Genomic DNA, 14303 nt, shown 5'->3' on the forward strand with positions numbered 1-14303 from the left:
TCCCCTTTTGTATATACTTATGTTTTTGTACGTTATAATGATATTCATCATTAGTTTCCTCTTCCTCCTCTCCTCCTCCTCCTTTCTTCTTCTCCTTCTTCTTTTCCTCTTGTACCTATTATCATTTCTATCATCAGTTTGCTGTTTTTAATATTATTATCATCATTATTATCTTTAATAAGTTTTTCCTTATCGGTTAATAATGTACATGTCTGTCGGGGACCCCACTGGAAATAAGCTCTCGAGCTTTCGTGGGTTATCCTGTTCAAGCTGACTTAATTTTGATCTGTTATTCTTATATATTGTTGTATGTTGGAAGCTTGGCGAATAAAAATCAATCAATCAATCTATTTGACTTTGTTATATTTGTATACGTGGTGCTCAAATATTCTAGAAGAAAATTGGAAGGAAATGAAATAAATTACTGTATCTGGTTCTATAATTAGGACGATTAGCTCCTGGACAATCACCCCCGGCCAATTACCAGCGGAACAATTACCTCCCCCCCCCCCCCCCCCCGAGGACAACCATCCCCAGGACAATTACCCCTCCCCTCCCTGAAAATTGCCCCCTTTGATAATCCCCCGGACAATTACCCCACGAAAAAAAAATCTGATTTTATAGCAAAACCAACCTATTATCGGGTGGACAGCTAAATAGGCGGATATTTTTTTTTCGGGGGCATATTCCTCGGGGTGGTTGTCCTGAGGGGTAATTATCCGGGGGTAATTTTCAGGGGTGGGGGCAATTGTGGGGGTAATTTTCCGGTGGGTAAATGTCCTCGGGGGTGTTTGTCCGGAGGGGTAATTTTCCGGGGGTAATTTTCCGGTGGGGTGATTGTTCAGGAGGTAATTGTCCTCAATACGACTATCCTCCTATTAGTCCTATTAAAGATATCGAGCGCTAGCTACTTTAACTGCTGACATGCAGGGGCATCTTCAGTTAGGCCAATCTGTAAATGCTTAGTTATCTATAAGGGGCCATGCCTTTACTTTTACCAAATTCGGGAGTGACTTTTCAAATAGGAAGCTTGATCTAATTTGATTTGATTTGATCTGTCAAGCTCAAATATATATCTATAATCACAATTACATATCTTCAAAAGTCTCAATTCGCCATAGTCTATTCACCGCTTAATTATGTGGCTATAATGCAATACGGTAATTTTGCTTACCCTCCCTTTTGGGCCCCCAATTTTAAAATCCCTCCACCTCCCCTTCGAATAGCCCTACTAGTAAGGACATAATATGATGGAACTGTACGAAATTGAAAAAAATATTCTAGAAAGTTAGGATTTTTAGCAATAAGGGTATTTATACAGCTTAGGTGGAAGTTTTTTTTCTTTGTGGGGTATTTTAGGGCTAACACGTTAGTAACAGGAGGCCAACTTTTCCTTGATTCCAAATTTGGAAAAGGTGGCATCATAGGCCTATATAGGGGTTTTAAGTTGGAGAGGGGATGGTACGTGTGCCCCGGCCCCTCCCCCAAAATAGAGTCAGCATGTGCACTCCAGCCCGCTGTGCTGTATCGTTTACGGCCGGGCGTATGTGGACGAGGGTGTTGGGAGTATGTTTATCGGGGGGGGGGGGGGGGGAATAGACAACAAAAAATAGACAAAAAAGTACTATATTCTTTGATCATATAATATGCAAATATTTTCTAAACAGTTTATGAAAATGTACTTTTTGTTTTTCTTTTATTGTTGCAATTTATGTTTGAGCCAAAATATCAATGTAAATGCATCCAGTTTAGTTATGAAGAATATACAAATTTGTTTAATATGAATGATTTGTACAATATGTATTTGATTTTAGAGAAAATAATAACAAATGTTTTTTTTTAATCCAGGATTCTGTAAAAGCATGCCCATCAGGGGCCACAATTCTGATCCTGAAAAAGAAGATGCCATATATGGGGTTTAAATTGTAAGATGAACAACAACAACAACAACAACAACAACAACAACAACAACAAACAACAACAACAAACAACAATAACAACAAACACACGCGGCCTGTTCCCTATCCCTTCACGAATCGAAAATGATATAGCAGCCTACGTTCAATAAGATAACAATAATTGCATGTTACGTGCACTCAATGTGATACAAATGCGTTAAAATTTAATATTTTTACAAAAATTATAATTAAATTAATATTAAAACATAATTAAAAATATTTTCGTAATGTATAAATAACATTTGATAATGTTTATTACAAAAATATATGCTTTGGAAAACATACATCCGATCGAGTACGATCAATTTGCCATGACACTTATGACGTCATACACAAGCCAGAACTGGCAAAATAACTCGAAACTGGCACAGTGGTGATAAACAGATCGACGTAAAACATAACAAAATAATGAATAATTTATGTTGAATTCCAAAACTGTGGGAGGCACTACATACGTTTGATGTGACTGTAACTGTTCATCAAGTACTTTGTTGAATGAACTGGAATTGGAAAAAGAAGGAACAAAACAGTGGCGAGTTGTTGCGGCCGAAGAAGAGCTCACTGCTCAGCACAGAGAGTCGGAACGGTACGGCGTGTGGCGGTGCGGTGTCTGTCGGTGAGTTTACTGCACTCCTTCATCCTTGGCTCATCCTCTGATCTTCCATGCATGGCATGGGCCTGGCATTGATGAGGGTTTGTAATTTGTAAGGCCAAAAGACTGACACAGCATAGCCCAGATCTATGCCATTTAACTAAGCTTGGGAATTCAGGAGTGAAGGCAGATTATGACGAAGAAGAAGTACTGGTCTACCAATAATCAACAATTAAAAATAGATCTAGACTCTAGGACTAGGTCTACTTCCTCGACACGAAGAACTTTGCGCATGCCATTGAGCGCTGTAGCCTAGTACATTGTAGATCTACAGTGAATTTGTAGATGATTTGTCATGTAGGCCTATAGTCAATGATAGTAGTAGGTCTATTGACAATATAATAGTTAATACACTGTATTGTAGTTGATACATATCTTTTTGAATGATTCGTGAATATTTTCTTACAAAAATTGTTCTAGCGTCTGGATAACCAACCTGTCCAGACACAAGTGTGGGTATAGACTATTAGTGTTATAGTTTAGACACTGGTAGAGGATAGGTTTAATAAAACCATCTCGATAACCAACCTGTTGCTCTTGAATATTATGCAGTATACAAAGTGTGAGAAGTCTGAGGATGATGTACATGTACATTGTATGTCTAATTTTAATTTTCAAACATGAATCTTTTCTTTATTCTTTCCAGACTGGCTTGGTGGCCTGCAAAAATGGCTCAGCAGTGAGGGATAGAATTACAAATTATGACAACCAGAGACCTCAGAAAATCTCTGAAAGAGGAGAGTGGAGGTGATGCTCTCCCTCTGCTTGCTCCATCGTCCGTTGCTGAGGAACGTGCATTTCAAGAGCTGAGGCGGAAACAGGAGGCTCGCCGCATCGAGGCAACCCGGACTGAGGGCGATGTTATTCTGGCAGAACGAGGCTATGGGGATGACGAGGATGTAGAGAATCTACTGAGGTTGTCGGCAAAAGAGAAGCGCAAGACAGCGTTGGTGTTCCATGATGCGCTCTTCTTGGTTCTGGACTACCTTCAGTTCTATGCCGTGGTCTTGGCTATTGCTTTAAGATGGCCATGGCCATATGCTTGGATGCAGTACACCAGGTTCATCCTCTTTGCAAACCTGGACATCTGGGAATTCATAAAGCTGAATACACCCACCATCTATGAATCCACAGTTAATCGGTTCATACCCAGCTCCCTGCTCCCATTTGACTATCGCTTCTTGCTACTGGCATGGGGTGTTTTCATCTTCCTTTTCATCTCCATCTTTATTGCTATCTACCTGAGCATGTACTACCAGAGGAAGTTCAATCTACTGCTGCAGGTAGCCAGGTTCAAGCGCACCGTCCTCTTCTTAGCTCAAGTTCTCGTGATGCCAGTTGGAGTTGCCTTGGGAAAGGTGTTCCATTGCAACGCAGAGAACAATATGGATGTCCACAATGAAACACCATGCGGGAGTGGAGAGCACATTGCATACATGGCAGTGTCGTTGGCCATCTTCTTTGGGCTGTTCATTTTGCTGCCTGCTTGGATGATCGTGAAGGTCAAGTCTCAGATCTTCAACCTCAAGAAGGATAGCCACGAGTCCCATCTGCAGCTCAAGGAAGCAGAGTATGCACACTCCCTGGACCTCATCTGGGCTCTGAAACACTACCATATGTTTTCATCCTTCAAACTCTTCTGGACATACTACTACCCTATCATACATTTTCTCAAGTTCATCTTCATCATCGCATATTCTGCTATGTTGTGGTTACCCAACTGGCAGATGTTAGTCTTCGTTATTCCTGTCCTCCTGTTATTTGCTATCATCATCTTCAAGTGGCCTTTCCGGGTGACCAGCTTCAACTTTCAGCTGGCTATTAACCTCCTCTGCATGTTGGTCATGTCCTTCATGGGCCTCATGCAGAATATGGACGGAGTCGACTCCGTGTTCTTCACCGTATCCTATCTCTATCTTGAACTCCTCGTCATCAACGTCTGTTGGCTCGGCATGACTATCCTTTGGCTCATCTACATCGTTCTCCGCTACTACGGCTGCCTCTGCAGATCGAAACCCTTCTGGCCGCAGCTCACCAGCAACAGCCTGGACAGCCTGGAGGAGAACACCCAGAAGTACATGCGAGCCATCCTGTGTGGACGCATCGTCCTGGAGCAGGCACTCGCCTGTCCTCCACTCTTCAGTCCCGCCCATGAGGTAGCCAGACAGATCCAGATAATCAATGCTTACTGCAGGGAAGCAGAGCTCCTGCAGGATCCCATCCATGACACCCTCTGGGATCTCCTGGATGAACTCATCGAGGCTCACAGTCGCATCTCCCAGACGTCGCTCTTTGCAGCGTCAGTCAAGGCATCCATCAAGGAAACTGCACAGGAGTTCATGAAGATCCTACCAGAGTTCAAGAGGAGACTGGCGCAAAGGGAGTACGACTTCTCCCTCATGACATCCAAGAAGCGACGCATGCTGCTCAAAATGTATACCATAGGTCAGTATACTTAATAATATTGAAAAGATTGATTAACTTTTTTAGTCAATGTACTGCCTTTTTGTTGAAATTTGAGTTAGATGTACAATTTCCTAAAGGTTTTAATGAAGCACAAGGGAAAATGGTGAATCTAATTAGGCCTCCACATTATATCCTGGTGCATAACATACCGAGAAAACCCATTTTTTGGTAAAAACCAAGGTACATTATCTTTCTAATTTCCCACAAAAATACTTGAAATCCGATATCATTTTTTTTTCCAGAATAAAATCAGACACTCTTCATGGTTATACCGTACCTGTAATTTTATTTAATTCACCCAATTTGAAGTTTTATTTATAATCGATGATGGAATTGTACCAAAGTAAGCCAGATCCCTACTTTTACTGAAGAAACATTCATGTTTTCATGAACTTTGCAAGTTTTTCACATAATCTGTGACAGTTTCACATTCTTAAATAAATGAATCACAACTGACATACTTTTTGTAAAGTGAAAGTTGCTGCAAATGTGGCTGTTGTTTAGAATTCACTATAGTGTCATGTTGCATTTTCTAGTTGTACATGCATAATGCCATGAATGTTTGAACATTTTGTTACCCTCCAGGAGTGTTTGTGAATGGAAGAGGGTCAAAATCGAAACCAACTGCTACTATAGAGGCCATGGAGAAGCTCTATAACCCCCAGGTATCCGTTGTTCTCAAGCACAGAGGGGTGGAAGGTAGGTGGCAATATTGACGATAATTATGATGTTCTTAAAGCTTTCCCTGTCGGGGTACAGTATTACTAAAAAATAAAGTTGACTCTCTCACACTGTGTCATGCGTGACTGCATGTATTATTCCATAGAATTTGGTGTTAGGGTGTCTACTTTATTTCAAGCAGTACTGTATGGAAGAAATGAATATCTGGGATAGAGACATGTGTCCCATTAAGCTTCTTTTATGTGCATGCATCCCTCATGTATAGAAACTCTTGTTGTAATAGTGGGCAACATCCCCTTTGTCTTGTATTCAAGAATGTGCAGCAAATACTTATAATATCAAAGTGGGTCGCCTGGTAAAAAAATAATATTGATTGGCTATTTATATAAAGTAATAGATGAGACTAATTCTTGCCCATAAATAATCATATTTGGTATTGTCTGCAACATGGGGATTGCGATTTTACTGGGGTAACATATAGCGCTATGTCCCATCAAAGCCAGTTAATATTTTTATGCCTCCGTTACGAAGTAGCCGGAGGCATTATGTTTTCGGGTTGTCCGTCCGTACGTACGTCCCGTTCTTGTGATCGCGTTATCTGAAGAACCGATCGATGGATTCCTGCCAAACTTTGGTCATGTATGTATCTTGCAGAGCCGATGAACTGATTAGATTGTGGGGTCACGAGGTCAAAGGTCAAAGGTCACAGGGCTCATTAGGTATGCAAAAACAGCTCGTGATCGTGTTATCTGAAGAACCGATTGATGGATTCCTGCCAAACTTTGGTCATGTGTGTATCTTGCAGAGCCAATGAACTGATTAGATTTTGGGGTCATGAGGTTAAAGTAGTGCTGTAGCCGAACCGCCGAACCGAACGGAAGTTCGCCGAACATGGCACTTCCAAACCGAACCGAACGCAAAGGCCTGGTTCGGATGTTCGGCAGAAAAATGTAAACGTTTTTGCAAGCTAATAAACTTGTCGTTTTGTACCTAATTTTCATGTCATGATTGCTCATTTTATATTTACTTTTTTTCCATTTTCCGCCTTTGTGATTTATGCCTATCCAGTGGTGGGCGCGACTTCACTGGCGCCATTTCAATCCCAAATCCTGACAACGCTACGTCGCGATCGGAAGCCATAAACAAGAATACATGTGCGTGATCAAAACACAAGTTCAGCTCAAACCCATTCAATAAAAAATTAATATTTTAATTTTAACAATATCGGACAAATTTTTGCAATATAAATAATGAAATAAATATATATTATAGTATGGTATTTATTTATTCAGGAAAAATAGGGATTTTATATTTTTCCTATTAAAAATAAAAACTCATAAAAAACAGTTATTGACAAGCCTGAGTCTCTATTCAAGATGGCAGCTTTCATGACTCTAACATTAGACGACAACCGTCTTGGAAAATCTTTAAAAAATATCATTTATTGACAAATTGAAAACATGATTCTTTTAAAATTGAAAATAAAACATGATTCAAGACGGAAATACAAATGTAAGTAGTATTTTTCTTCACAAATAATTACGTTTAGAGCAGTTTTTTAATGTGAAATTCGTGCTGGTCGGAAGCAGTGTGCAGAAGTCCTCCTTGCTGGTCGGGCCCGGCAGGCCAGCCGGCCCACCCAGTGCCGACCGCCGTGGTTATAACGCTGCTTGCTATTATATTACCGAACCCCGAACTGAACCAAGTTCGGGTGAAAAATTGCCGAACCCTGCCGAACCGAACCGAACACGAACATAGCGTCTGACTTACAGCACTAGGTTAAAGGTCAAAGGTCACAGGGCTCATTATGTATGCATAAACAGCTTGTGATCGCGTTATCTCAAGAACCGATTGATGGATTCCTGCCAAAATTAGATCATGTATGTTACTTGCAGAGCCAATGAACTGAGTAGATTCTTGGTTCATAAGGTCAAAGGTCAAAGATCATGGGCTCATTATGTATGCAAAAATAGCTTGTGAACGCATTCTCATTAGAACTGACAGATGGATTACTATTTAACTCAGGACATCTTGCAGAGCCAATGAACTGAGTAGATTTTAGGGTCATGAGGTCAAAGATCAAAGGGTCATATATGTATATGAGAAATTACTTGTAATCACGATATTCTGAGAACCTGTCAATGGATTACAATTGAACTTGAATCCGAAAAATTTCTTCTGATTTGGTTTGTAAAATTGCTCTATGACGGAGGCATCATTTTCGACTGCGCGCAGTCAAATTCCATCTAGTTTTTAATGTCGCACAAGCATTGGAGAAAATGGTGAGAATTTTACTACAATTTATATATATTTAGTATCGCCTGACATCAGATAAACGCTGCATCTCTGTTATAAAGTAAAATTAATGTTCCACTAAAATTACTCTATACGCTATTTCATCAATCACTGTCAAATATCTGTAGATATATGTATTATTTTGTGTGGTGTACTGTTTTGCATGCATGATGAATCTCAAAAGATCATGCAATGAACACTTTGTTTTCTCTATAATTCTCTTAACCGTTAGGTGATGATGGGCATTACACGAACGAGTACGATGACCACCACTTATCCTCTGGCCCAGCAGCCTACAGGTTCAAGCAACGGCAGGCTCCGGCCATCATTATGGAGGAGAAGGAGGATGATGAGGAAGAAGATGAAGGATTGCTACCAATCTGGCTGAGACCACAATCCTCTGCATCGGTAATATTAAACATCTTCTTTTCTTTTTTTCATAGGAGGGCGTGTCAAAAGGTTGTATTTGTTGTTTTGTTATTTCATCGTTTGATAATAGCATGCTGCAAACTCGGTATGAAACAAGCAAGAGCAGACAGTGGCATTTTGTAGTTTGATATGGTAAAGATAAATCACAAATGCGGCTATATCTCTATGATCTGCTAGAAAATCTTTTAAAATATCTCTTAATCTTCATAAACTCTTTTTTTTTTCCATCTTGGTCATATAAGCTCTGGCATAGAGATTAAACCTGAATATAAAGTCTGAACATATACTTTAGAAATGCCTGCATAATAGTATACAGTTTTAATTCAGTATGTTCTTTGTTATGCAAAAAAATTGTAACTTATTCAGATTGTCCTCAAATATTTATTCTTGTCCAAACTGCTTTTATGAGAGTTCGTACAATGGATCTTTGAATAATAATAATAATAATGGTGGCTTCTTATATAACGCACATGTCCGTCACTTTGTGACGCTCATGGCGCTCCAACATTATTATCCCGGTCTTAGCTGGCAGCTAATTACGTAGCACACTGGAATATCAGGTACCCATTTACACCTGGGTGAAGAGTGGCAAAAGAGGATTAATGACTTGGCAAATGACTTTAGTGCAAGGGTGGGATTTGAACCTTGACCCTTGGATTGAGAGTCAAGTGAATGAACCACTATACCACGACACCTCCATTACATCATTTTCTGTTTTTAACAGGTTATATCTGGTATATCATCAATGAATGACCATGACGATGATGACCTGGCAGCATTAATGTACGGCATTCCCAGTCGTATAGGTACCGCTGCATCAATGGCGGCCTACAGATCACAGAGGTATGCATGATATGAATGACCAGGCAATCCTGGAAATTAGTTGATGGAGCTAATCAAATCAAAGTTATAGTTGAGTGCTAGAAGTGAGCACCACAGTTGTGGACAAAGCCTCTTTCAAACAATTAACCAAATTTATCGTCATCTCCTCTTGGTGTCTCCTCTTAGTGGAAAAGGAAATATTAATTGATATTAATTATACAGACAAGAACTTGAATGGAATGAACCATACCTTCATACATTCAGTACTAGCCATTGTGTATTAATTAGCCTTGTCAGTGTTATGTGTCTAAGCTTTGGAAGATCAAGCAAATTCTGTAAAAGTCAACATGGCTTTCACATTTATAGGTGTTATGCGTAGCAGAAATTAGTTGAAAACAGTGATATTGTGTGTGTGTGTGTGTGTGTGTGTGTTGATTCTTAACATCAATGGTACTATGGTAGAACCTTTGAGAACGAAATACAGTACTTAAAGGTAATACAAAGTTTTGGGAAATTTTGAAAATGGGTGGATAGTGATTCTTTACAATTTTGATATATTTGGATGCCCCTGTGGATGTTTCATAAGCACTAGAAAATTTAGCCCCTAAAACACTTCTGCTTTCGAGAAAAATTGAATACGAAAATTTACCGGTGCTCCCGATAAATTTTGATACATTTCAAATAGCGCCCACGGCCGTACAATGGTAGCTGCGACCATGAAAATATCAGAATATATAGTTGTGATATAAAATTTCCAAATGGGAATAACTAATCGGTGGATTTTAGTCAAGAAACATTGTTTTATAGCTTAATGAATATCTTGACCTTGAGAGGGAGTTATACAACATAAAGAGTTCATTTATTTACAATTTCATAACTTTAGACTCGATTTCAACCGCGACAACGGCCATTGAATATTGTAGGATCGCATATGCTTCCAATATGTTCATTTGAAACAAATTCATGACCCCATACGAAAACTTTGTATTACCTTTAATATGCAATTATTGCCAAGCAGAATTACAATAAATATTTTTGAAAAAGACAATTTTTATATTGGCCTCATACATGTACATACCTGCCAACCAGTACGATTTAGTCGTATTTAGTATGACTTTTAGAAGCAAATACGACAGTACGATTTTCCTTAATAAAGTACGATTTTCATTTTAAAAAATTTTTTTAAAATTTTTTTTTTTTTTTTTTTTTTTAAATTAATTTTTTAATTTTTTTTTAAATTAATATTTTGTGTGTGCGTCCGACATTTTCAATGGCAAAATGTCCATTCTGTCCTGTAAAGTATCCTACAAGCATCTCACATCTGCAATTTGGGAATGTTCATTGGTTCATCGAACACACCAGTCATGACGAAATCATGCATATTCAACCAATGATCAACAACAAAAAATTCTTCCTGTAGGTAGAAACCCTAAGAGGCATTGATCCGCGTAACAATCCGTGTTTATTTTCAAGAATACAACTTTTGTCAGTAGAATACAACTTTTGGGACTAAAGAATACAGTTTTTGAACTCCAGAGGTTGGCAGGTCTGCATGTACATACCAGTACATATAATGTGCACACATGACAAACTTTGTGGAGCCAAGGTTAATCAGTATTATGTTGCACATGTCTAAGTTGCAAGAAAGTTGCGATTGATTGCAAGTTGCAAAATTTGCAACTGATATTTGCAATCGATTGCAAATCAACTTTGTCTCCTAAATTCCCTAGGATTTTGTTAAGGATTAAAGTTTTAACAATTAAATTAAGTTAACTACATCTATCTTTTGTTCCCCCACCCCCCCCCTCTCTCTCTCTCTCTCTCTCTCTCTCTCTCTTACTAATGGGGCGTTGCAAGAAAGTTGAGTTGTGATCAATTGCAAATTTGCAATTAATCGCAAGACTTAATTACGCTTGATTTGGGGGATATGCAATAGATTGCAACTTTCTTGCAATGCCCCATTAGACTAGATTGCTTAATTATTACAGTTTAAATTCATATTGATTTATTCTTTGCCTCGACAGTTCCGGCTCTGTGCAGGGCAAGCCCTCGAGGGATGGTTCCTCGGCATCTCTTTCCCGGCCACGCTCGTCATCCTCAACCTCTCCTCACTCTTCCCGAGACTCCCTGCTCCCGACCCGCCTTGACACCAACTTCCAAGACATCCCTGAAGAGCTCTAAAGCAGAGATGTGTTGATTGGCAGCATTGGTGATAGAGAATGGAAAGATGGGGATAGTTTGAGTATATTTACGAGTTCAGGCCTGGGCCCTATTTCACAAAACTTGTCATCAGTGACAATTAAATGACAGGTTTTGTTATAAGCTAGTGAAATCATTGCTTCTGATTGGTTATCAGCAGAGTTGTCACTGATTTTTGTCATTTGTCATTGAAGAAAGGCTTTGTGAAAAGGGTCCCTGTTGTGATCAGGGTTTTCGCTAGCATGGGGAATATCTTCAGAATTCAAATTTCAGATTTATTTAAAAATTCCATAAAAAAGATTCATACATAGATGAACTTGTAAAACGTATAAACACAAGTAGAAATTTCCAATATATATGTAAGGTTAACTCTGCATAATTTGAAATCTGTGGAGACTCAATAAAATAGTCTGACTCATTCAGAATTCAACTTACAAAGTTTAAATAACACATGTTTTGCATAGTTTGGTTAAAAAAAATTGATTCAACCAAGGGATAATTTGACTTGTGCGACCTCAAGTGATGCAGAGTTAACTGTATATACAAAGGAATAGGCATAGAAATGGAATTGAGAGCCCTGGTTGATTGCAAGAGAACCTCTATGGTTCTGTCAAGGCAACAACCCTTTGGAACAAAATACCAAAGGCAAATCCTCCCTGAGAAGGCTACCGACTTCAAAATTTTTAATGTAAATATCTTGTTCTACTTTCAGCCCATGTGGCAGAAAGACTGATTTGCATGTTTTGAGAAAAACACACCCCCAGAAATTCAAGTAGAAAAACATCGGAGATGATTTTGATTCTGTTGTGCTATTTTCTGATTTATTTTGTTGATCACAAAACAAAAATGCATTTGGTTGCACCATGTGAGAAGTGCAACCGTAAGCCTACTGTAAATCTACATCTCCATGCAAGCCGATACTTATAAGCAGCATCTAAAAATGCATTTGATTTAAATTAATTAATGCCCTTCATAGTCCTGGCTAAAAACTTATTACTAGTTTAAATGTCAAGGTGGCAATACCATCACACTTCACGGACAACTCAATCTCTTTACATTGGTGTCAGTATGGTTAAAGACAGAATTTAACTTTGATAGAAATATGTAGTATACATGTATAAAGCATAATTTTTTTTTCTCTAAATGTATTATATTTATAAATGTGTGCTGTGTCTAGTGGCAGAATTTTTGTTTTTGTTTTTACCAGTAGTTGTGTATCACTCCAATCAAACTTAATATTTGTACACGTTTGTAAATCAATGAAAGATGTCATTCTATTAATCAATCTTTCAAAATTTGAACGATTTATATATCTGAAATTTTGCTTTCACATTTTTTGTTTGCGTATCATTTGAACACGTTTGTAAATTGAATTTCTTCAACATTCTATTCATCAGTCTTTCAAAATTTTCATAATTTAATGTATATATCTCAAATTTTATTATCACATTTTATAATGTAGAATTATTGAGCTTACATGTATATTTTGATATCAGAATCCGTTGCTTGTCCTTTATTCTGAAAAATGATTGTTTACAAATTCATGTCATTGAGAATTACGCATTTTATATTTTCACATTTGTATCTGTATCAGGAAACTCAGTATCCACCTTGATTGAAAATGTAATATTTCACATACATGTACATAGCGTCTCGTGTGAAGCTGTTCTACAAAAGAAAACTTAAAACCATTCTTAAATATGTAGCATAAATCTTGATTTAGATCTCCAAAAGGACCTGTTCATTTAGTCTAGGAATCATGGGATAGTATTCTGACAAACTTATTGCTAATGCACAGAGTTTGGAGGATGCTCTTTTAGGGCTTGTTGAACTTGGATTACAATCAGTGCAAAATTCAGGTCTTAATTGCTCTATTTTTGTTAACGATCTTGGCACTCCGGCACGAAGGTTGTAAGGTCTGGGCACTGTTTCATGAAAACTTGTTCTCAATATCAAGTGTCATAACAAATGTGCTTTCAGACAATCAAATGCAATGATATCAGCTATTGCAACTTGTTACTGATAACAGTTTGATAAAACGGGGCCCAGGACTGTCGGGATGACCTCACTGCCTTTGAATTACCCCGTTAGCAAAATACTATTTTAAAGATTTACATGTACCACAATACATGAAATGGTTCTGTGATCATACTCCTAATTGTTAATGGTACTGCATACATCAGAGTCTGATGCCGTATGAGAATACTTACATAGCATTTTATGTAGATATGTTTTATATATGTTGGTTGTAACAGAATGTTTGTGAACTTCTTGTGTGTATTCAAATACTAGTATTCCGTCCTTCTCATTTGTAAACAAATCATGATCAATGATAATAAACACTAATTTTTCTATTTTTCATCACAAAAAATGAAGTCTGTGTGTATGTTTGTATTCAGTGTACCTGGATATGATATATCTACCTGCCCTCTGATACATTCATTTATAATTTTTCTTCTCTCTTTCTCTCTTTCTCTCTCTCTCTCTCTGGGGGAAAAATCAGGACAATACACGTAGTTGCCATATTTTATTTTTTTTCCCCTCCCCCCCCCCTCTCTCCCCCCCCCCCCCCCCCTCTTTCTCTCATTTTTCCCTTTTCTTTTTTCCATTTGTTCATTCATGCAGTCTCATATTTTTCCTGCTCACCACCATCCAACTTTGCAATCCGTTACAAGAGAGAGAAAAAAGAACCAATAAAAAGCAACGATACACTTTGCAGTTGATTGATAAAGCACTTTGTTTATCATATCTTCAAAGAATAACACATTCATTGTGCATTATCAGCCATACAAGTTCAATAA

General features: G+C 38.2%; 1 protein-coding gene across 2 annotated transcripts; it reads left to right on the forward strand.

The window, feature by feature from the left end:
- Nucleotides 1-2277: 2277 nt before the first annotated feature.
- Nucleotides 2278-13873, forward strand: LOC576785. Of its 2 annotated transcripts, XM_030996276.1 has the most exons (7): nt 2278-2574; nt 3031-3034; nt 3256-5055; nt 5662-5775; nt 8285-8460; nt 9206-9324; nt 11328-13873. In XM_030996276.1, exons 3-7 carry the CDS (start codon nt 3312-3314, stop codon nt 11482-11484), a joined length of 2310 nt encoding a protein of 769 aa, XP_030852136.1. In that variant the 5' UTR covers nt 2278-2574; nt 3031-3034; nt 3256-3311; the 3' UTR covers nt 11485-13873. The 2 variants fall into 2 exon arrangements, with proteins under 2 accessions (XP_030852136.1, XP_799928.3); XM_794835.5 differs by lacking the exon at nt 3031-3034 and having other exon boundaries at nt 3257-5055.
- Nucleotides 13874-14303: the final 430 nt, after the last annotated feature.

This window comes from Strongylocentrotus purpuratus, unplaced genomic scaffold, assembly GCF_000002235.5.
Source record: "Strongylocentrotus purpuratus isolate Spur 01 unplaced genomic scaffold, Spur_5.0 spur5_scaffold_3, whole genome shotgun sequence".
NCBI classification, from domain to species: Eukaryota; Metazoa; Echinodermata; class Echinoidea; order Camarodonta; family Strongylocentrotidae; genus Strongylocentrotus; species Strongylocentrotus purpuratus.

Bases quoted from the DNA above. Each gene is read 5' to 3' on its own strand.
- LOC576785 (XM_030996276.1), top strand. From the start codon at position 3,312: ATGACAACCAGAGACCTCAGAAAATCTCTGAAAGAGGAGAGTGGAGGT. The intron at 5,776-8,284 runs GTAGGTGGCAAT...CTTAACCGTTAG, and splicing joins CAAGCACAGAGGGGTGGAAG to GTGATGATGGGCATTACACG. The intron at 9,325-11,327 runs GTATGCATGATA...TTGCCTCGACAG, and splicing joins GCGGCCTACAGATCACAGAG to TTCCGGCTCTGTGCAGGGCA.